At 39.1% G+C, this 23,955-nt stretch overlaps 1 protein-coding gene across 1 annotated transcript in view; it reads right to left on the bottom strand.

Moving 5' to 3' along the window:
* Positions 1-23,955, bottom strand: part of pcloa (piccolo presynaptic cytomatrix protein a) — a 59,519-nt gene that overhangs the window by 16,845 nt on the left and 18,719 nt on the right. Inside the window, exons 4-12 of the mRNA XM_053650218.1 lie at positions 22,235-22,778; positions 15,546-19,826; positions 13,668-15,214; positions 8,955-11,013; positions 7,551-7,619; positions 5,557-5,634; positions 4,123-4,133; positions 3,798-3,858; positions 2,052-2,177 (exon numbers count right to left, since the gene is read on the bottom strand). Of these exons, the coding sequence (XP_053506193.1) occupies positions 2,052-2,177; positions 3,798-3,858; positions 4,123-4,133; positions 5,557-5,634; positions 7,551-7,619; positions 8,955-11,013; positions 13,668-15,214; positions 15,546-19,826; positions 22,235-22,778 (8,776 nt within the window). The remainder of the gene's footprint in view (positions 1-2,051; positions 2,178-3,797; positions 3,859-4,122; positions 4,134-5,556; positions 5,635-7,550; positions 7,620-8,954; positions 11,014-13,667; positions 15,215-15,545; positions 19,827-22,234; positions 22,779-23,955) is intronic.

Here is a 23,955-nt window from a genome sequence, read left to right as displayed (position 1 = left end):
ATTCCAGGGCCAGAAAAGTCCTATAAAGTTCTAAAATAATGAGTATACCATAAATTTTACCATCGTAAAACGTCCTGGACGGTCAGGCAGTGCTGGAACCTTTGACTTATGTGAATGGCAAACAGAGCTGAGCTATGGTACTAAAATTTGATGACTATAATTGAATACAATCTTCATGAAATCTATTTAACTATATCTGATAAATCATGCTAACAGACAATTCCTGGATGCGACATGCTAGACTAAACATGTTTAACATTGCATGATTAATCGAGTCTTTGACTTTCTTTCTCTGCATGCTTATAGATGTTTTCATTTCAAAATGTGGATTCTTGCTCATTATCTCATCCTAATTACTCTGCTTACCTCATTACAAGCTCCTTGGTATAATACCTTTCCTTCATAATGCATTTCTCCAGTCATCTGTGTTGTGTCAAGGTAGTATAAGGTATAAGTAATCTCTTTTGGTATTATTTGTGGTGGTAGTGGTCCATAATAAAGCAAGAAAGGTTAAACTTAGTAAAGAGAAATAGCTGGCCATCATTACTTATGTCAAGCTGGAAAATTCTAGGATTTCTAGTGCTGCTGCTGCTGCAAAAAAAAAAAAAAAAATCAAGTGCGCTAACAAAACTGGCTCTGTTATTCTGACCAGTCTCAGAATTTGACAATTAATTACACTTATTAAAGCTAATAGAAAAGATTTGCTTGAATTCAAGTAGCCGACAAATTCCAACATTAACTGTTTAGATCAGGAATCAGGCGTTCATGGTCGAACTGCAGTCATGAAGCCACTACTGAAGGACACAAATAAGAAAAAGGGACAAAAGCAGCTGACAATGGAAAAATGGAAATCTATCCATTCTTTGATGAGTCCAAATTTGGAACTTTTGGCAAGACATAGAGTAAGTGAACAGATTGACACAGAGGTATGATGGTTTGAAGGTGCTTTTAAAACTGAAGGCAGCAAAAGCAACCAACGTGGCTACCACAGCATACTGCAGCAACACATCATGCCATCTGGTTTGTTCTAAATTGGGCCTTCATTTGTTTTTCAACTAGGCAATGATCCCAAGCACGCATCCAGGCTGTACAAGAGTTATTTATGAATGAAGGACATTGATGGTGTGTTGTAGCGGTTGACCTGGACCTACACAATCACCAGAATTAAGCCCACCTGAAAAGAATTGGGATGAACTTACCATGAAAAGATAGTGATCTTGCTGATATCCTGAAACGGTATAGCCTAGGTGTTTTTAAATCCAGCTTAAAAACATATATTTAACTCAATTAATTTGTAATAGCTCTGGACTGCAGTGTGAAGGAAAAGTAGCCTGCTAGTGCTTAGCATATGTGGCAAATCCTTCAAGACTGTTGAAAATGCATCTCAGGTGATTTGAGAATCAGCATCTCAGGTGATTCGAGAATCAGCATCTCAGGTGATTCTCAGGTGATTCTACCATATAAGATGTTTTTTGGTTTGTTTAACACAAATGGCTAGGCATGTCCAAATTTTTGCCTGGTAGTGCACACTCTATCTACTGTACTGTCATCTATACTGAACATTATAAATTAAGTGGAAGCAGGGTCTAACCATGAACTACAACATTCGACAAAGCTAAGTTCACATTTACAGGTAATTTTAGAAAATAAGGGTATTTTATTTGAAAGTCAAATCTATGGTCTTCTTCATGCATGAGATAAACATCTCTCTGTCTCTGAAACCCACAGTGAAGCTGGGAAAACACATACCATCACATAAAAACATAGTTTGACTAAAGACTCTACTGCTGCTTATTCCTGGCTTCATCTATCTTTATATTTCTTCACTTTACGAATGAGTCATTCCTGCTGCCTGAAGGTGACGAATCACCGTGCAGATACAGATCTATTTATTTCTTTTCCAGTCCTCCTCATTCAAACATTACGTCAAACTATGTTTAATGTCACAGGGTTGATCTTTTCTGTGAAGATCTGAGAATTTGGGCAGGTTCACAGTATATCTTTTAAGCTTCATGATTAATCTGAGTCACATCCTTCCTTTAAAGCCTTACCTTCCACAATCTTTCCAGACTGTTCTGCTGCTCCCCCAGGTAAGACTTTGGCCACGTAAGCTCCGATCTCCCCATCACTGCCTGGAACCTCTTTACCCCCGATTATACGGATGCCCAGTCCATTGCCTGCAGGCCCATTGCAAAGACCTTAAATTAAAAGGCATCTCATTTTGATTTTCAAGTACATTTACTAACTTGATTAATAGTATGTAACAAGTCACATGCAAATCAGGACCCAGAATGTTCACACCATTATTGATAAATATATATTCACAAATTAGGACTCAGTATATTCACACCATTATTGATAAATATATATTCACAAATTAGGACTCAGTATATTCACACTTCAGTTTGTAACTCTGCCATAATTACAATCACAAAAAACTTTCTTACTATACTTAAGTATTATATTGGAGTATTTATAATTTACTTGATTGTTATTTAAATACTTTAACTCTTACTCAATTGAATTTCCATGTAAAAAAAAAAACCCAACTTACTCCTTACATTTCTATTTAGATATTCAAATGACTGTATGTAAAGAGCCATCAATAAAATGGGCTTCAGCTTATTTCATTTGCATTTTATTTGCATTTCAGTTTAAAGTATCCAACCAAATTCATTAATACAGAAAAACACAAGCCATTCCAATCATCTGCTGTGACATAATTAATTTAATCAAATACAATTTTTAATTATTGAGTGCATTTAAAAGTAGCAACTTTTTGACTTGCAGTGAAGCATAGTTTTGATTGGATACTTCTACTCTTAATAAGTGAGACTTTTAGTTAAGTAGAATTTCTCAATACTTTTCACACCCCCAATTACATTTTTCGTTTACCTTTACCCATCTTAAATGTAGTGCATAAAATGCATCAAATGAGCTAGTCACAGAATGGCGCGTATATCACGGCTTCCATTTTCAGATGCAGAGCTTGTTTGTTAAATGGTACCTAATTGTAAGGATAATCCGTCATGTGAATTACATGCCATTTTGGGCTTTGATGACTAATGAAAGAGCAAAAGTGCCAATCACTGGCATGCTATAAAATATTTGCCCATGTCCAATATCTAGACATGTATATTATGCTAACACTCACACCACTCCACAATTTAAGAATGGAACAAAAGCACAAAAGACTTTAATTGTCTTGTGCAAAGCATTTACATTGTTGACAGACTGTATGATGGACTAATTACAGGCAGAAGAAAGACATGACAGGCTTCTTTGGCAGCTGTGCATCAGTGTAAAACATTCCCAACTTACATTATAAGCCTGACAATGCTCAATACTCAGTTATACTCATTGTTTTGGCCAGATTCGGCTTACCTGATCTCTTCATGTAGAATGCATCAGTCCATGTCCTCACCATGAGAAGAATGCATGTTACCACAGCCATTTTAGCTATTGTGGCTGCCAGTCAATTCCAAATTGACTAAACAGTCCTGCATATTATATTTCAAGCTCTAAATTGTTTATTTCCAGCATATCTTGCTGATCTCTTGAAACAGTATAGCCTAGGTGTTTTAAATTTATAGCCAGCTTATTAGGTATTGTAGATTGTTTTGTTAATGTGCATATTAATATAAATAATTTGTTCTGACTTTCTTGTCTTTTTATATATACACATTTATACATATATACATTATTAAATAATAAGAGATCATTTTCCCCATTGCTGTTTCTCATTTCTGCATGTAATGTTCAAATACAATGAGTGAGCACTGACATTAGTAATTTACCTGACACACTGCGGTCTTTAGGATCCCTTTGTAGCTTTATTCTTGCATGGGAAAATGGGTACTGCTGGGACTTCATCTGCACCACATCATATAAGCACAAGTAGTTTCACACAGAGACACCTAGTTTCTACAACAAAAACACTGTGACTAGCCTTATGGGATGAATTAATAACTGCATTCGCATTTTCTGCACATTACTGCAGTAGAGGAACAAACAGTTCATGTTCTCTAAAATGTTCTTTTCTCTTATTGTGTCTGTCTCGTTTAATATACAGTGGGGGAAATAAGTATTGAACGCGTCAACGTTTCCAATGAGGCTATTCACATGAAATTTTCACCAGACATCAGTATTAACTCAAGAAATCTGGTAATATAAAGAATTCACAACATTAAAGTCCATAAATAAAGGTAAAGTATGTGTAATAAAGTGGAATGACTCAGGAAAAAAGTATTGAACACGCTATGAAAAAGCGGTTCCCCAAGGCAAGGTAAGGCAAGGAACCAGCTGAAATCCCTAAGTAATTATACCCCCTATCTGTGCAAACTAATATCAGCTGGGTTAGTAAATTGATGGTCTATAAAAAGGCTTTTCGTTACCAAGGTGTGACACAAGGAACATCTCATGATGGGTAAAAGGCAAAGAGCTCTCCCAAGACCTTCACAATCTTTTTGCTGCAAAACATATTGATGGAATCAGATACAGACATATTTCAAAACTTCTGAATCCTCCAGTAAGCACCGTTGGTGCCATTATCCGCAAATGGAACCAACATCACTCCATCAACCGGCCGCGCACAGAAGCTCCTCGCAAGATTTCTGACCAGGGAGTCAGAAGAGTAGCCTAAGAGTCAAGGACCACTCGGAAAGAGCTCCAGAAACACTTGGAGGTAACAGGTGCCATCGTCACAGAGAAAACAATAGGCAAATTTGGCTTTTTGGCAAATAGGCAAATTTGACTTTTTGGCTGTCATACTACACACCATGTCTGGAGAAGAAATGGCACTGCACATCACCCTTAAAACACTATACCAACAGTGAAGTTTGGAGGTGGAAGCATCATGGTGAGAGGCTGTTTTTCATCGCATGGTTCTGCCAGACTTCATATAATTGAAGGAACAATGAATGGAGCCCTTTACCGGGAAATTCTTGAGAAGAATCTGCTGCCATCCACCAGGATGATGAAGATGTGGGTGCACCTTCCAGCAGGACAACGATACAAAACATACAGCAAAGGAAACTCTCAATTGGTTTCAGAGAAAAAAAAATCAAGGTGTTAGAATGACCCAGTCAATCACCTGATTTGAATCCAATTGAACAAGATTTAAAGACAACATGTTTAGAAGAACGGGCCAAAATCACACCTGAACACTGTGGCCCGTTAATTTCTTCATACAGGAAGCGTCTTGAAGCTGTCATTACAAACAAAGGCTTCTCCACTAAGTATTAAATACATTTCAGTTAGCGTGTTCAATACTTTTTTCCTGTGTCATTCCACTTTATTACACATAACTTCATTTATGGACTTTAATGTTTGTATTTCTTTATACGTGTGGATTTCATGAGTTAATACCAAAGACTGGTGAAAATTTAATGTGAATAGCCTCATTGGAAATATATTTACTGAAAAAAATGTTGACGTGTTCAATACTTATTTCCCCCACTATACAGTAGCTGTCTGAAATAGTGAATTGCAGAACAAGATCATGTACTCTACATATGTGTTTAATGTATATGTGTTTGAATGTCGAGTCATTCTTCACCTGTCTCCTGTCCAGGCCCTGTCCATCCTCTCGTGGCTTGTCAAACCAGTCAGTCTCCTCCCGACGGAGATGGTATGCTTCAGAAAAATCAGATTAGAATCGACCCAATTAAAAACTGCTCACCAGTTTATAAATCAGAACACTAGCTCCAATTAACACTGGAGGCAGGTGAACTGTACAGAGTTTTCAGTCAAGGTACTATTAATCTTGTATTTTCCAAGCATGCACACACAGGATATCGTGCAGTGGGGAATATACATTGTTTTTATGCCAGTAAAAATTGGGGACATAAAAAATAAACCAAAACTGTAGTCTGCAAATTTCCAAATAAAGACAAGTTCTTGTCTAATTCTGCTCAGTGGTTTTAAGTCATATGGAACAAAATTATGACAGTAAAGTCAGAGCTGTGCTGCTGTCTCAGTAGAAGATGGAAAGATATTTCTCTTCAGGAGAGTTGTAAATGTTTTTTTTTCCTATACCCTCTATGATGCAGTCCAGAATTGTATTTAGAAACCCATGAGCAAAAATGAAAAGAGCAAAAATATTGAATGAAATCAACATTACAAACAATGATTTTCCAGGTAGTGGTAGTGGTAGTGGTCCATGTACATTTGTGATAACTAATGGCATCAAGAATTCTGCTTAGTAAATTTATGATTTTAACATAAAAATGTGGCTGTAGATTAATCTTTCAACAAAATAATGAATCTGAATTTATTGTATCTCTAAATCAATGCAGACTGCAAGAAACAGAATGTTGCAGCTGCCGACGTCAGCTCTGTTATAACACTGTGGTCTGAAATGAATAAAGACAATCCACATGTGCAAAACTAAGAAGAGAAAGAAGCTGGAAATGTTCTGCACGGAGGATTGTCCAGCCTACTGTAGGTGTCTCAAACAAGGGGCTTATCCACATATAAATTGTTTGCGTATTAATAATATTGAAATCACTATTTTGCTAGAATTTTGAAAAAAAAAATACCCATATATATCATGGATATCAAACAATTGCAAACAAAACACAGGATTATCAAAAAAAAAAAAGAAAAAAAAAAGTTAAATATAGGTGTGCAACAATTATTGCCACCGTTTTAGTCAATACTTTGTGCTACCTCCCTTTGCCAAGATAACAGCTCTGAGTCTTCTCCTATAATGCCTGATGAGGTTGGAGAATACATGGCAAAAAATACATAGGTACTAAAAAAATTTCAACTATCAATATACGTTAAACATATTTTTCTCATATGAATTCACTGGGATGGCAATAATTGTTGCACACCTATATTTAACAAATATATATATTTTTTGGATAAACCTGGGATGTGTTTGCAATTGTTTGATATCCATGAGAGCAGAGTATTTTTTTTGTGAATTTACCAAGGGTGCCAATATTACTACTGTACATATACTGTATAATTATATACTTTATATATACATTTTTGCTATTTTGCCTTAGATTTAATTGGAATGTAGTGTGAAAAAAAAACAACAAAAAACTTTGACAGTCAAACATACCATGATATGAAAATGAAGACTAGATTCAAGTAAAAAATGAAGTCTAATTATTTTAAAGATTTAAAGATGCTATGTATGTAATGGAGTAACATATTTGTAATGTACTTACCTAATCAATAAATCATGAAATGTAAATGACTAACAGGTGAGACATTGTACATACTTTATAGTGTTGGTATTGTAGCCTATTTAGAAAAACTGGGTTACTGAGAGCAGAGCATGCAACGAAAACCCGAGACTATACGCAGTGATCCACTACTGCACATACAGTATTAATGTGTGCTTATCATACTCCCCATATGTTGTCATGGAGATGAATTTTCAGTCAATACAGTGGACCATGGGCTTATGGGTGATTGGGAGTTGGGTGGTTATGGTACAGTGGGTAGGCTTAGTATTGGGTGTTAGAGGGCGGGTAAATGGTGGGTGTTAGAAGGGAGGGATGGGGGAGCTGAAAGCTAAGGTGGTCATACTCTACCGTCTGTGACATTTTCATGTGTGTTTCCTGGATCATCTCTGTTCAGACCCACCAGGGATTCACTTAGTGCTGTAACCAAGGCAAATGCATTTACTTCCATATGGACATATGATGCGTTCATCATATGGTATTAAATGTGTGGAGACCATATAAATAAAATAAAATAAAATGAAATATGCACTGAGTCATCAATCACTGAGTTTGTAAAATATTAACTTACACAAAATGTAATTATTAGTGAGGTATATTATGTAAATGCCATCATTTACAGTTTATACATCAATCAATAATGTATATGCACACAAGCAATTATTTATAGCATAAGTATAAGAAAAGCATGGCATGCAGAAGTGTGTAGACCCTCATGCAAGCAAGCAAGAAAGTTTATTCACAAACAAAAAGAAAATACATGCAATCCATTTATTTATTATTGTATGAGCACAAAACATGCATGCAATAAAAAAAATTAAGAGATAATAACTTAAGTAATTCAAACAAAAGTACAACAAAAATCACTGAGAGGACTGTTTTTCTGTGTTGTCAAATGAAGCACATATCTATATTTTCAGATATTAACAGGCTATAAAATGACTGAAAACCTAAATACAAGTCAAATCTAATAATTTAATAAATCAGGCACAACTGTTCAATAATATAGCTATACAAAGATTTTTTTTTTGGATAAACCTGTGTTGTGTTTGCAATTGTTTGATATCCATGAGACCAGAGTATTTTTGTGAATTTTTTAAAGAAAATATCAAAAGGTTAAACAATAAAGACAATTTTTCACAGCCTTCTTTGCTCATATTTACCAAGAGTGCCAATATTAGCGGCAGCCACTGTACATATTTTTCTTGGGGTATATCTTATTTCTTAATTTGAAATCTACAATTATAGTAGAGTATCTGTGCCTCTGGGGGTACTTTTTATTTTATTATTATTTTTTGTAACAAATAGCTTTTTGTTTCTCCATATTTGATACAAGCACATTACTTAGAATAAACTACTCTATATACAAAGCTAGAATATTAACAAAGATTATAAAGCTAGACAACAAATCCTCTTAGAGCTCGCATACATAATGCTTTTTATTCATGGATTTTTACCAAAGTACAAATGAATTAAATAGCATATAATCGTTCTATATAAACTAAATAGGAAACAAAATAGACAGCCAACAGACATTTGAAATATAAAGAATTCATATTTATAAACAAACAAAAATATTAAATTAATAAGGTACTGACAGTAAGATACTATTATTGCAACATAGTTAACTGATTAATGAAGGCTTTTACATAGATACTTGAATAATATTCAGAAAAGAAAGAGCAGATGGCAGCCAAAGTAAATTGAAGCAAATGGGAAGGATCTGGTATCCTAGCAGAAGGAGATAAATATTACCTTCACTATCAGACATTGTGCCCTGCAGGTCATCTATGAGCATATAGTTGCGCCCTCTGGTAGGGTCCTCCCTGAGGTGCTGCTGCTGGGGATCCTGGAGAGAGAGACATGACCCAAACTGGTCACGGGAGTCGGCGGATATAGGCGGGAGCGGACCTGCAGATGCCCGTGCCATACCCATCGGCTGACCCACCGGACTCAGTGGGCTCTCTTCCTCAGAGTTTTGTGCCACAATTGGGATTCTCCCACGACCACCCTGACCAATAGGCAAACTGGTAGGCTTTGTCCTACCTGATGGTGCCTGATAGGCAGAAGTCTCTGAGGAAGGGTCACCCTCTGATTTGAGCCTCAATGAGGAGCTAGAGATGTCCCTTTTGATAGACAGATCCAGGCCATACATAGAGGAAGGCCTAGAGGAGGGCCGGGAGCGGCTCCCACTTGGATAAGAAGAGTCCTCTCCCAGAGATGACCTCACCCCAGAACTCAAGTTCAGACTCTGGCCTAAGTTAAGTGAACCTGCCAAATTGACCCCTAGAGTTGATCCCAGGTACTTCTGCTGCTCTGCAATGTTCTTGCGAAGCCCAAAAGTGATCTCATCCTGTAATAATCTGCTTGATCTTGGTGAAGCACCACTAGATCCCAAGTAACTACTATAATCTGTGTCTAAACCCCTACTGTCCTGGATGGAGTATTTTCCAATGCTGCTGGTACTTTTGTGTTTCTGGTAGAGCATAGATGTTGGAAGCTGTTTGGCTGCCTGCTTCTCCAAGGTTAATCTACTTATGCTGTACTTCTCTGTCTTGGGGAAAGCCCTATAGCCACCACTAGTTACACCTGTGCTAGTAGTATACTGATGTGAGAGGCCAGCCAACTGTTCTAAGCTCTCAGTCCCTCCAGTGCTCCTCCTAAACTCCTGTTTCAATTGCTGCTTTAGAAGCTTTAACTCATATGGTTCTTCCATCGGGTCTTCATCATCTTGAGTCTTTCCATAGGAATGAAGTCTTGAGGAGCTGCCAAGGTAATCAGTGCCAACATCTGCTGCTGTGCATCTCAGCAGGCGCTCTGCTTTAGCCAGTTCCCTCTCAGCAATTCCATAATTGGTGGATGAGAGACCAGATGTGCTCTTGGTAAGCTCAGTTGCATCCTCTAGGAGCAGATAACTTCTGGATGTTTGGTGATGTTGATCTAAGTCAGCATAGAAAGAGTCTGCAGACACATTGGACATGGGACTTCCTGCCATGCTGCCTCCACGTTCTTCCAGGCCATGCAGGTCAAGATGATTGCCATATTTCCCTCCCAGATAGGATGAGTTTTCATAGTTCGTCGACACTTTGGTGGCATCTAGTTCAGACAAAAGTGCAGCTTGTTGTCTCGCTTTTTGCTGTAGTAGCAGCATCTGGTGGTAGCTCTGCTGCTGTGAAGCAGTGAGAGAGGGCACAGAAGAGTAGATGGATTGGGACTGGTAGGGCTGTTGAGCCTGGTACAGGGACTGCTGATACTGTGGGTAATGATACTGAGAGTACTTTCCATACTCATATTTAGTCTGTGGTGGAACAAACTCATCTAGTTCTGATTGTGGAGCAGTGTGAGGTCTTTCAATTCCAAGTCCACTCACTTCCTCTCTACCATCACTTCTTCTTGTCTCTCGGATATTGCTCACTTCACTGTCAGACATGTAGTCACGATCCTCTGCGACGCTTTGCAGATATGCCCTTTCCCTCTTCTCTCTTTCCTTAAGCAAAGCATCCTTCCTTCTGTTGATGCCCATCTCCAGATAGCGCAGTTTAGCATCAATCTCTTTCTCTTCCTCATCCAATTCAGCCTGTTTCTTACGAAGCTTAGAAGATTCCCGTTCTACCAGATCCAGTTCACGGTCAATATCCTGCAAGATTTTTGCCCTTGCCATGTTTGAGCTTCGGCAAAGGCGGCGACGGGCAGAGGCAGTGCTGTATGCCGTTTGGCCAGCATTGGCAGCCTCCTCCTCTGAAGGTGGGTTAGGAAGGGTTCGCTTTACTTTCTTCTGTGTGCCCGTGGGAGTGCTACTTGGAGATCCTTTACCCTGCCAGAGAAAAAAAATAATACAAATTATATACCACACATGTAACAATGATAGAATTTTCTTAATTTTATGAGCAAAACAACGCGATTTTTACATATTTTTAAATAATCAGGTAAATGTCTTCAGTGACTAGTCAAAACATTTTAAAGATCTTATTAACACTAAATATAATAACTGATACGTTTGACAACACAATAAGATATTATGAGATTCATACTTCTAAGGACTTGTGGACAGGTTTCATCTTTAAATTGATCTCAAAACTGAGAACCCATTGAAGACATTCCTTTCATGTATTGCTTTTGGTGGAGATACAGTATATTCATATTCTGCTTGATAAAGTGTTTTAATTATGTTTTAAATTCCAAACCCAAACAACAAACATTGCATATAGTTTTGTAGAGAGCAAAGATACCATGGTAAAATGCTTCATAAAAAGCTACATGTACTCTAGAGTTTTTATTGTGCTGCATCAGCGAGGTTTTCATAAATTAAACAGGGAGGAAGCAAGCTAATGAAAATCAAGTCCAAGGAGGGAAATGAGACAAATGTAATTTTCATATTGGCTATTACAGTGCCTTCCACTAATATTCACAACCTTGGTAAATATGAGCAACGAGGCTGTGAAAAAGTGTCTTTATTGTTTAACGTTTTGATCTTTTGTTAAAAAAAAAAAAAATCACAAGAATACTCTGCTCTCATGGATATCAAACAATTGCAAATACAACACAGGTTTATAAAAAAAATATATCTTTGTTAAATATAGATGTGCAACAATTATTGGCACCCCTATGAATTCATATGAGAAAAATATATTTGACGTATATATTTCCCTTGATATTTTACATTTTTAAGTGCACTTGGGTGACTAGGAACAGGACATTGTTCAATCATGACTTCCTGTTTCAAAGGGGTAGAAGTATGAGGTAACACTTAGGTCAAATTCCCTTAGTCATTCATAACAATGGGTAAGACCAAGAAATATAGCTGTGATGTGTGGCAAAAGGTTGTTGAGCTTCACAAAATGAGAAGTGGATATAAGAAAATAGCACAAGCACTGAAAATGCCCAATTCCACCATCAGGGCAATAATTAAGAAGTTCCAGTCAACTGGAAATGTTATTAATCAACCTGGAATTGGATGTGTGTCTATATTGTCTCAACACACTGTGAAGAGGACGGTTCGAGTGGCCAGAAAATCTTCAACCATCATAGCTGGAGAATTGCAGAAGTTAGTTGCATCTTGGGGTCAGAAAGTTTCCAAAACTACAATCCGAGGTCACCTACATTACTACAAGTTGTTTGGAAGGGTTTCAAGAAAACATGCCTCTACTCTCATCCAAAAACATGTCATGGCCCTTGCCATGTATTCTCCAACCTCATCAGGCATTATAGGAGAGGACTCAGACCTGTTATCTTGGTAAAGGGAGGTAGCACAAAGTATTGACTAAAAGGGTGCCCAAAATTGTTGCACACCTATATTTAACAAAGATATTTTTGATAAACCTGTGTTGTGTTTGCAATTGTTTGATATCCATGAGAGCAGAGTATTTTTGTGAATTAATTTAACAATTTGCCATCTTGAAAAAGGTACCGAAGCATTTGGGCCCTCACGGACAGACTGTGTAACAGCTTCTTCCCCCAAGCCATCAGACTCCTCAATACTCAAAGACTAGACTGACACAGGTGCGCACACTCACACACACACACACTCTCTGAACTGAACACCACCCCACTCCCATTGCAATATTTGCACATTCCTGCATTGACTCCTGCACTCCCATTGTAATATTTGCACATTCCTGCATTGACTCCTGCACTCCCACTGTAATATTCGCACATTCCTGCATTGACTCTGTTGCATTTTTGCTGCTACTGTATTAGAAAAATATAATATTTAATTTATTGTCACTATTATACAATTTACCTAGCTGCTACCAGAATAACTGCTATGCCCATATTTGGTATAAGCTAATCTACTGAAGACTAAATCATAGCATGTTATGTTCATATTTATACCATTTTTAAATTATATTGTTACTCCTTGGCACCTTCTGCACTACCTATATATCAGACACTTCCACACTAAAACTGTGTACTGTTCGGTGCCACACTGTCACTTACTGTGCCAATTGTCCTGTTTTAGTAGTATTGTACTGTCCTGCGTTGTTAGCACACGTCTGCACATGCACTTTGTCTAGAAAGTGTAGATCTTATTTAGTTCTGTGTCGTCTCATGTGGTTAGTGTGTTGTTTTATGTAGCACCATGGTCCTGGAGGAACGCTGTTTCGTTTCACTGTGTACTGTACCAGCTGTATATGGTTGAAATGATAATAAAACCACTTGAACTTGAACAAAAGATCAAAAGGTTAAACAATAAAGACAATACATCAAACCCTTCTTTGCTCATATTTACCAAGGGTGCTGATATTAGTGGAGTGCACTGTATATCTTTAGAACGATTCAATGAACTCAAATGAAAAAAGTTAAAACAATAGAGGAAATCAAATAATGTAAACTGACAGCATTAGCAATAATCAAGCATTTATAAAGACATGTATTACATAAGATTAGCATGATAAAAACAACTGAGAGTATTTCATTTGGATTTGAATGTCAAACTATAAATATTGAAAGTTTAAAAGGTGTACTCACAGAGTAACCCTCAGAAAATTGGAAGTTGGTTGCTCTTTCTTCTGAAGTAGGACTCATAGGTTTTGGGTCAGACAGTGACCGCTGAATGGCCTTTGCCCTTGGACTACCAGGAACCACTTTGGATGGATCTGCAGAACATATTTTCTGTGGGCTGTTGTCTCCACTTGATTTTTCATAGGAAACAAATTCAAGGGATTTACTAGGGGACATACAAGGAGATATTGGTGAATAAAGGACTTTGGGGGATTTGGGGGGAATGGGAGAAACCTGTAGACAGGAGTTATCCGTTTTGAGGTGTGGCGACTGGCTTATTTCTAAAGGGGTAGGGCGTCTCTTAGGAGAGGAAGTTCTATCGGAGTTTGGAAAATCAACTCTAGTGTCCGTCTGCACAGTGTGTCCTCTAAGCGTTCCTAAGGAATCTGTCTGTACAGAAATTTCTGTAAGTGCCTGCACTGAAACTCCACAACTATCACCAGTACTGTATTTACCACCTCGTGGCCTACTACGTCTGCCACGAGTGGGAACTTCCCACTCATCCTGATCTTCATCATCTGTTTGTACACAACTATCTACACTCTTCTTGGCATTCTTCTTTTTTCTTCCTGCAGAGTAGGCCTTTTCTGTATTGTCTTCTTCATCAGTCTGACAACCACTGTCCATCTTTTTGTCTGTCCCCACAATATAACCAAATGTCTGCTCATGGATCTCACCTGGATACATTTGTCTGTACTTTTGCTCCTCTAGTTGCTGCCTCAGCTGCTCTTGGAGCCTCTGAATCTGTTCCAACTGCTCCTGTTGCTGAGCATATGTCTCTTTTTGCATCATGAGGTGCGCTTGCCTCTCTTCCTCTTGTTGACACAGGATCTGCTGCTTCATGGACTGTAGCTCCTCTAGCTCTTTCTGAACTAGAAGTTGCTCCTGCTCCCGAAAGCGCTGGATCTCTTGCCTCTCCCATTCTAGTTCCTCAGCAAGACGTTGCTGTTTTATCTTCTCCAGCTCAAGAAGCTCACGTTCCATCTGATACTTTTCATCACCTGGAATCATGGGTGAGGAGAGAGCTTCTAGTGATGCTGCAATTGCCTCAAGTGAGGCATCTGTATAATCCAGTGATGCTGCTGTGGCTATTTTTGGTGCTATCTCTGTTCGACCACTGGAGAAAATATCCTTAGAAACACTTATCTCCAGGTTCAAAGGCATGTCATCCTGCTCCTCTGCTGTGGTCACAGCAACAGTGGAAAGGAAACTGTGTGATCTAGTGAGGGGTTGATATTGCAAATTTGATAATGATGGCATTGTGTCACTAGTATGCATGCCTGACAGGGAGTTGTATGTTGTACTGAAAATAGATCCAGGTTGGGTAGTTATAGCATATGTGGAAGGAACTGGTGCTGCTACAGAGGAGTAAACCACACCATTTGAGGATCTCAGAACACTAGAACTTGCAAAGTGAGTTCCAACAGCAGCTGTTATTCTGGCTTGGGAGTACTGTGGGATTGTAACTCCAGTAAATGCCCCTGTAGCTTTGCTTGAGTAGTCCACAGCTTCACCTGTTAAAAGTCCATATTGTACATAAGCTTACACCACATTTACACCAAGTTTGGTAAAGACAGAAAGCCAAGCCATGCCCAAGTTATGTAAAATGTAAAATGTTTTTTGCAAGATTTTGGAAAATGCAAAGCGCATACAGTGGCATACAGAGATATACACCTCAATATAAAAAATAAAATAAAAAAAGGAAAATACAAGCATGCAAATAAAAAGAAAAAGAAAAAGATAAAATGGAGCACAATCTAAAATGCAGAAAAAAGTCTCAGATGGGAATGAGTAAAGGTAACTCAAAATGGCATCTCTGAGAATGATCTGCAACATCACACTGACCTGCTATAGACATTTTTCCAGATGTAAGATCTACAGCACCCTCCATTTCCCCGTTGTAGTCATACCTATTCTTACTCTTGTACAGGAAGAGGCCAGCTTCTGCCAAATTTGTGTCAGACATGGAGGGCTTGATTCCACCAAGTCCTCTCATGCCATAGGGAGAGCGATCATATTGGTAGTGGTCATCTCTGTAGCCAAAACGATCCTCTGGCAATGGAGCTGAGGGTTGCTGAGTGGCACAACTACCAGCAAAGGGAAGCTTGTACACTACATCACAACACACTGCCCGTCGCCCTGCTGTTAGGTCTACTGGCTTACCATCATCCTCTGTAATCAGTGTTGTAACCACCTCTGAAGAGGACCCCTCTACAGACACCATAGTCTGTACTGGCTTAACAGTCGTGAGGTCAACTGCACCAGATACACAAGTTTCCAGATGAGGTGGAATACTTATGCTAACACCATTATTTGCAATTGTAGGGGCTGTTGTCACAGGAACAGAATGTGTTTTGCCTAAAGTTGTGGAGAGATTGATTGGTTTTTCTGGCTGAGAATCAACAGGACGATAAATAATTTGGGACACAGGTTCAAAAGATTTAGATGTCGTTAGTTGTAGAGGCATTGAAGTAGCCTGAGAAAGATTATTGTTGGCATATGCTATAGTAGCTGTACAAGTGAGGATGGTCATGCTGTCAGTTACCATAGCCACTGATGAAGTATCAGTGCTCAGGTTCATTACAGATGACTGGACTGCACTTTGTTGCCTCCCATCAGCCAGGAAGGACTGCTGTTGTGACTCTGATGATGACAGATCTATACCTTTCACATATATCTCTACATCTGTCTTTGGAGCACGCAGATCAACAATCACTCCAGAATGATAAGCATGTCCATTCTGCACAGCTACTGGCTGGGATTTTATATCTCCTGTGACTGCTGGTGGTCCAGAGGCTCTTGGAGTTGGAGAAGGAGTTTTTCCATGCACAACAGACACTGTTGTTCTTTGGACTTCAGTAGTTACTACCTGGACATCAACATTTGGAATTACTGATGAGGGCTGTGAAGCTGAAATTGCCTCAATGACATGACTCATGCTTGAAATGATCATTTCTGGATCACATATTTCTTGTTTTTCTATGGATTCTGTTATTTTTGTGAAAGCTAATGGCACCCTATTTGTTTTTGGCTGTGGTGGCAGTTGAATTTGTGGTTGTGACTGAAAATCAAACTGTAAATGAGACTGTTTGCTAGGTGAAAAGGGACCAGAACTTATTTGGGCTTGGGTTGTCACGCCTTCTATGGGTGAACCAGGCTGGGATGGTAGGGTAATAACCACATAAGTATCATATAATGACTTCCCAAACCTAGGAGATGTAGGGGTTTTTATTGGTGATGTAGGCCCTGTTTTGATCTCAGATGCAGGACTCAGATTCAAAGCACCATCTTCAGTGCTTGTTGGGAGGATGCTTGGTCTTACTGGAGAATAAATGGAAGAAAGTGGTTGGGTACTTGACATGGGTTTTGGAGCTATGGGTGGCTTGACTGTCTCCCCTGGTCTGTGGCTGAATGTCAGGCCTGCAGGGATTGTGGATGGCTTTGGAGGGACAGGAGGAGGAACATGTGGCTTGTAATTTGGTGCCATAGGCTGTCTAATCTGTGCATTTGGACCTGTTGTTGGGATACCAACTGGAACTGTTCTTTGGGGAACCTGAGGTGGAACCTTTTTGGGATAAATAGCAGGCTTAGGTAGGGTAGGTGGCGGTAGGGGAGGGGGAGCAGGAATGTCTGTTTTTTCCTGAGACACACCTCTACGTAGAGCTGGCTTGGGAGGAACAGGTGGGGCAGTTGATATTACACTAGGTACTGTTGGAGCATATTGTGGTACAGTGGGTAAAGGTGATGTAACTGGAACAGAGGGTCTAGAAACTACACTAGGAATCTGAGTAGGTAAAGCATCCACTTGAGTCAAAACTGAAGATTTTGACAAATCAACAACACCAGGCTGGTCTGTTGGTTCAGCCATGGGAGCCTGTGATGGCACTGGATGTGATGATGATTCTGCCCTTGATAATACTGAATCCATTGCAGGCTCTGAAGCTGGCTTTGAAGCTGAAGGATCAGTTGTACTTTCCTGAGATGACTTGACAGCAAATGATGTTGACTCAGTCACTGCAGCAGGTGTAGAAGTTGATGTAAAAACTGGAACCATTTCACCATTCTGATTTTGATCTACAGTGCTCTCTTCACCAGATTCCTCTTCACCTGAGGAACACTGAGTCACTGTCAGATCTGGTATAGGGAGAATTCTTCTTTGAAGAAAAGTATCTTTTTTTTCAACAATAGTAACCTCTATGTCCTGTGCTCTGTCCCTCAAATCAGGAATTGTTTGTGTTGGGCTTGTGCCTGGTGTCAGGACTGCTCTCTGTTTTTTCATAAGTTCCTCATAAGCTTCCTCTGCATTTAACAGTCGTTTCCCATCCTTCCCAAATTGGCCAGAAGTGCTTGTGGGGAAGGTGTCTTGTCTTGTGTCAGGTGTGTCTCTGGCACAAGACAAGACGCCATCTTCAGTTGTGTCTGTTGTGTGGAATTCTTTCATTGTGCTATCTTCTTTCAGCAGTTGATCTTTAAGCAACATCTCTTGCTTTATCTGCATCATGTCCTCATAAACTTCATCTGGTGATCTCAGTTTTCTTGCTTTTTCTGGTACAGAAATCTTATCTGGTTCTTTCTCTACATGTGTGTCTTCAACCAGGGACTCATAGGCATAATCTTCAATTAGCATGCCGCCATACAGAGACTCTTTTCCAGGTGGAATATCCTCTATAGTTGGAGACTTTGTTCTGAGCATTATCTCCTCATAAGCATCATGTGAAGCATGCAAAGGTTGTTTTTCTGAGGTTTCCCTGGATTGCTTATTAGCATATTGTTCATCTGTTGGAGAATACAAAGAGACAGATGTTGGCAGATGATACACTTTTTGAACAGCAGCAATCTTCTCTGGAAGAATCTCAAAACCTTCTGGCTCAGATTCCATGCTTGGGGAGAAATCTGAACAGGAGGATCTACGGAATTCCTCCATCTCTGCTTCCTGCCGCTGCTCCTCTGTTGGAGAAGCATCTTCAATTGGTGAAAGGTTGCTTGGTGGAGTCTTTGGTCTTTCTCGACGTCTCTGTGCTCGTATTTCCTCTTTATCTTTCTTTGATTTCTTACTGGAATTCTTTTGTTTCTCCTGTTCTTTTAGGAGCTCTTCTTCCTCACGTAGCTCATCTTCTTCAGATGAATCTTCAATGGTGGGTAGCATTTGGCCTGGCTGCCGGTGCTTGGCTTTCCTATGCTGTTTGCCCTCACCACTGCTCTTAATATGGCTTGGGCTGCTGCTATCACTGTCTTCATCAAAAGAAGATAGTGAGGTTGGAGATGTGCCTGGAGTAAAACTAGATGCATGTAGGCTTGAGGAGCCTTCCCCTCTAGACCTGTCATCAGGGGAATCTGTAAGGCTCTCAGGTTCACCATCATCTGAAGCCTGACGAACAGTGGCCCCAGTGTTGAGTTCAATTGTTTTGAAATGGCGAATACCAGCACCATTGTCTTCAATGGTCTGCTCCCTTTTACTTAGCTCCTCAATTTTAGCCACAGAAATTATACTTTTCTGGTCTACCTCATCCTCAGGGTTAATACTACTTTTTTTGACAAGACACTTTGCCTTGCTTAACTCACTCTTCTTAATGTCCTTCTTTACATCTTCTTCGAGTGGTATATTTTCTTGTTCATTTATTTTTCCTTTAGTAAGGGCTTCTTCAACTGATGGTGATTCATCCTCATGAGCACTTATTGCCACAATCTCTTTCTCTGCTGACCCTCCATTATCCCTTCCTATATCTTTTACTTCATTTAGTTCATTTGCTCTCTCAATGAGAGGTGAAGATTCACTCTCACTACTGTCCTCCAGAAAATTTTGTTTAAGCTCTGTTGGAACAAGCAGCTTTTTCCTCTCTTTTTTAGGGCCTACAGCATCATTCTTGTCTTCTTCTTGCCTATTTTCCTCTGAGTTGAGTTCTGGAGACTCCTCTGGGGACATCTCCAGTTGGCACTCAGTCCTGACTAACTCACTTTGTGATTGCTCTTTAGAGGATGTTGTTTGAGCTTCAAGTATTGGAAGAACAGTATTCTCTAACATGGACAAATCTGAAGGACTAGTAGGGCTGTACTCTTGACTGACTGTGTCTTTATTATTAGGTTCCTTCAGAAGCTCTTTGTCTTCCACAGGCCTAGCAGCATCTTCTCTTTTCTGCAAGAGAGAGAAAATTTACAATTTACAGTGGAAACCAGAATACAGATTGATGATACAATAGTAGGTCTACAGCAAATCTAAATTTGTTTTTATCTAACATTTTTCTCTACTGAACCTTGCTCAGCAGTTACCTGTCCCAACTTCTCAATATATTTAGGTTTTATCAATGGCTTTGTCCCATCTTGATTTTTCTCTTGAGAGCCTGGAGATTGTATTATCCCATATGATTTGTCTTTGTCTTGTTTACTAGCAACAGGACATGGAGGGTTGGGTTTTACTACAGGATCTAAGGTATTTAAGGTACAGAATACTTTATGACTGTTTGATTGAGAGTTTGGGATTTCCTTAGTAGGTTTTGAGCCAGGATTTACTTTCTGTTCACCACTAACTATTTCATTTTCTTTATCAAGCACAGAGGAAAAGGCATCTACCTTTTGGGCTAGTGGAACAGACTGTTGCTCATTTGACTTAATTTTTCTTTTTAATTGTATGTCATCATTTACATCAACTGCAGGGATTGAAGGTTCTTGTGTTCTCTGGTCTGCTAAAACAACCCGTATAGTAGACTGTTCTGGAGGGTTTCCTGAGGCTGTATCTAAGGTTTGTTTTATTTTTCTGTCTTGAGGCACTGGATTTTCTCTACTCTCAGGAACTTCCTGATCTCCTACTGCAGATAATGAATCATCCTTTTTAATCACACACTCATTTTCAGTCTTTACACTGTCACTGTTTGATGTCACTGTTTTTTCCTTTGAAACATTTTGCACTTTCTCAGCTTCAGTAAGAGAAGAAGAGGATATTTCTGATCTTGTGTCATTGTGCTCTAGCTTATCAGTTTTCTCTACTTTCTCAGAGTGCTTCTTGTCATCTACACTTTCTGCTCTTGGGGCCATTTCTTTTGAGGGTTCCACCACTGGCTGTGTATTCTTTGACGACATAGCCTCTCTGTTGGGAACAGTCATTTGAGAAGCTAGACATACCTCATCTACTTGAGATATTGTGTTCTCGTTTGTGTACACATCGAGTGTAATCTTTTCTAGCTTAAAAACTGTGGGTTTAGGGATATGTTCATAATTCTTGTTTGAAGACTCTGGTTCAATTGTGTCTTCCACTGGCTCATTTTGTAGAACTTTTTCTGTTTTATTATCGTCAATAACGCTTAACTTATTACCTGCTGAAAATGTTTCAAGTTCTTCTCCTCCAGTAAGACTAGCCTGATTCTCATATTTAGTTTTTTCTCTTCTTACATGTTCTAGTTCTTCTTCCAGTGTCTCCTTGTTTTCTTTACAAGCAGTAAATTCAACAGCTACTTTAGGTATAAGGCATTCAACTGCTTGAGTTTGTGGTAAGTCCTCGGCTCCTTTTGCCTCACTCTCAGTAGCACCCACATGAGCACCTTCTGTCCTTTCATGAATATTCTTATCAGTGCCGGGTGATATAGAGGATGTGCATGAAGTGACGCCCTCTGTTTTTAGACATGTATTGTGTGATATTTGATCTAAAATGATCAAATTTAGTTCAGATTTGATCCGCTCATTGGGAGGTGGGAAAGCAGGGTTGACACATTCTGGTGTTTCAACAGGAGAAGCTTGAGTTTCTTGTGTGCCATTGTGTGCTTTACCTTGTTCTACTGACTGTTCCTCAACTTTACTTTTTTTCCATGACTGTTTCTCTTCCCCCTGATCAAAATTGATCCCCTCTATTTTATTATTCTCAACTTCAGCACTAACCGAATATAGAAATAGATTTTCAGAGGGAGACATATTCCCTGTTTTTATTCCTACCTCATACTCATTCTCTACAAATTCCCCTTTTGTATTGTCTGCATGTTCAGAGGTATAAGCAAATGGGTGTTTTGCATCAGAACCACTGTTAGGCAAAATCTCATTTTTAACCTCATCTTTGCAACCAACTACCTGAACAGGGTATATCGGTTTTTCTGGCGTGAAAGATCTTTCCAGAATGTTGGTTGAATCATGACCCATATTAACAACTTTTTCTTTTTCTGTCACCATTATTGGACTTGCAACTAAATCTACCTTGGAGCCATTGTTATTATCTGGTATAGTTTCTGAACTAGTCTGCATATTGGCCAGTGATGCAAGCTCAGGAGAACATTTCTTAGTTGGAGTTTCAGATAGTGAAACCACCTCAGTACCATGATCACATGCCTGACAAGCATTGTCACTGTTTACAGTTACAGTGGTACCATTCTTGGCTTCATTAATGATTTTTAATTTTGCTTCGGTCACTTGTAATCTGTCTAACCTAATCTCGGCCATGTTATCAAGTATTGTGGCCTCACTGGGGTATTTATCAGTACTTTCAAGTTTTTCTGCAATATTAGCATGATCAGAAGGTGAATCATTCTGTATTGGTTCATGCCGCTCAGGCTCACTTTCCCTTCCCTTTTTGTTCTGAGCCTTAGGCTCAGTTTGCTCTACTATTCCACACTGCTTGGCATCTGTCTCCTTAGCATCTGCTATATCCCTTGGTATAATGTCAACAGGCGTGACAGCAGCTCTTATGGTTTTCTCAGGTGGAGTGGATTTCACTGTTGTGTTTTCAAATGCAGTGTCAAGTGTTTGGTCTTTGTTTGGTTCAGGTACTACCTGTGTGCTTTCCACTACTGCCAGTTCCTCATCCTGTTTCACTGCAGCTGACTCTACTACACACTTAGCAACAGCTGTGACTGAGTCATGCTCAGACTTGTCAGCTGGAGCCTGAGTTACACTAGGGGTCCGAATGAGCGCTTTGGTTGGGGAAGCAGTGACAGTAGGAGCAGGGGGTGAAGGTGTTGAGGAGACAGCTCTGGCTGGGGAAGAGGGAGGGGTAGGCTGGGATTTAGCTGGCATCTTTGAAGGAGAAGGTGGAGGTGGCAAATCTCCAAGTTGTCCAGAGAGAGCCCTTTGGGTCTGGCAGTTCAGGCATAGCCACTCTTTCTGTAAGACAATAAGCAAACAAACAAATTTTAGTATCAGCTAGATCTTAGCTGATAAGATCATGAGGTATTTCACAAAATAAACACTTCGTTAACAGGTAAACTTCTGTGTTACAGCTAAGACATTAAATAAAGTGCATTTCATATTTCTGAGCTTTTGACAAATCTTAATGACAGTGTCATGATGCCATAATGTTAGTGTAGGGTTGGGCACTTATGACAAAAATCATTTTATAATCATCAGGGAATTCTTGGTTTCTATGATCATCTAGTTTTTCTATCAAAATGCCAGCAAAACAATTGTATGGCATTTGATGATACTTTTTAATATATTATTGAAATGAATGTCTTTAAAAATAAATTATTTAACACTGAACAGGAAAGAAAATGAAAAAAAAAGTTAACAGGTTACAACATATTCAGTACAAACTTCTTCCAATCAGACTTGTAGCTTATTTTAAAAAATTGCTCAAGATATCTATGATATATTATGGTATGAAATATTATCATGATCATAATATAGTGCAATACCAATATTTACATCATCATGGATTCCTTATTTCCTCCTGAAAAAAGCAACAACATCCAATCTACCACATATTGTGCTTGCAAACTACCACAGTGGACAGTTGACTGTTCTGGGGAGATCTTATAGCATAATGAATTAATGGCTGTATTTAAAGACAATTAAACCTGTCGGCAAACAGACTGCTGACTCAATAAAAGAGCTCCTGCCTGCAGTTGTCTATACAGTACAGGATCTTTTCAGCTTGATTGAATCATTAGTTTCCATTGGAACAAACGTTTTAAGTGATGCGTTTCAGCATAGCATAATTAAGACAAACCTGTAACATAAGATCAGTTCGTAATAAAAATGTACTACTCATAACACTCGACATTTCCCGAATATTGTTATAGTACAAGCAAGGCACCAAGCAACAGCAACAAAAAAATTTATATTCAGAGTCGAAACAGAGCCGTTCTCCCATGAAGCATCTCACTCCACTGGCTTACGTAAATCCTGAGAGTTTGCTCTCTCACATTTGATTGCTGAAAAGATGAGCTGTGCTATGCTCAGCGTCTGTTATTCTCCACTGGTTTAGCTGTAGGGCTAAATCTAGATTGAGGAGGCCTGGGATTCCTGTGTCACAGCAGGGGTACTTGCAGAAACAAGTATA

The sequence above is a fragment of the Ictalurus furcatus genome, chromosome 19 (genome assembly GCF_023375685.1).
Source record: "Ictalurus furcatus strain D&B chromosome 19, Billie_1.0, whole genome shotgun sequence".
NCBI classification, from domain to species: domain Eukaryota; kingdom Metazoa; phylum Chordata; class Actinopteri; order Siluriformes; family Ictaluridae; genus Ictalurus; species Ictalurus furcatus.
The sequence above is the reverse complement of the archived record's forward strand: the minus strand, read 5'-3'. Positions and strand labels throughout refer to the sequence as shown.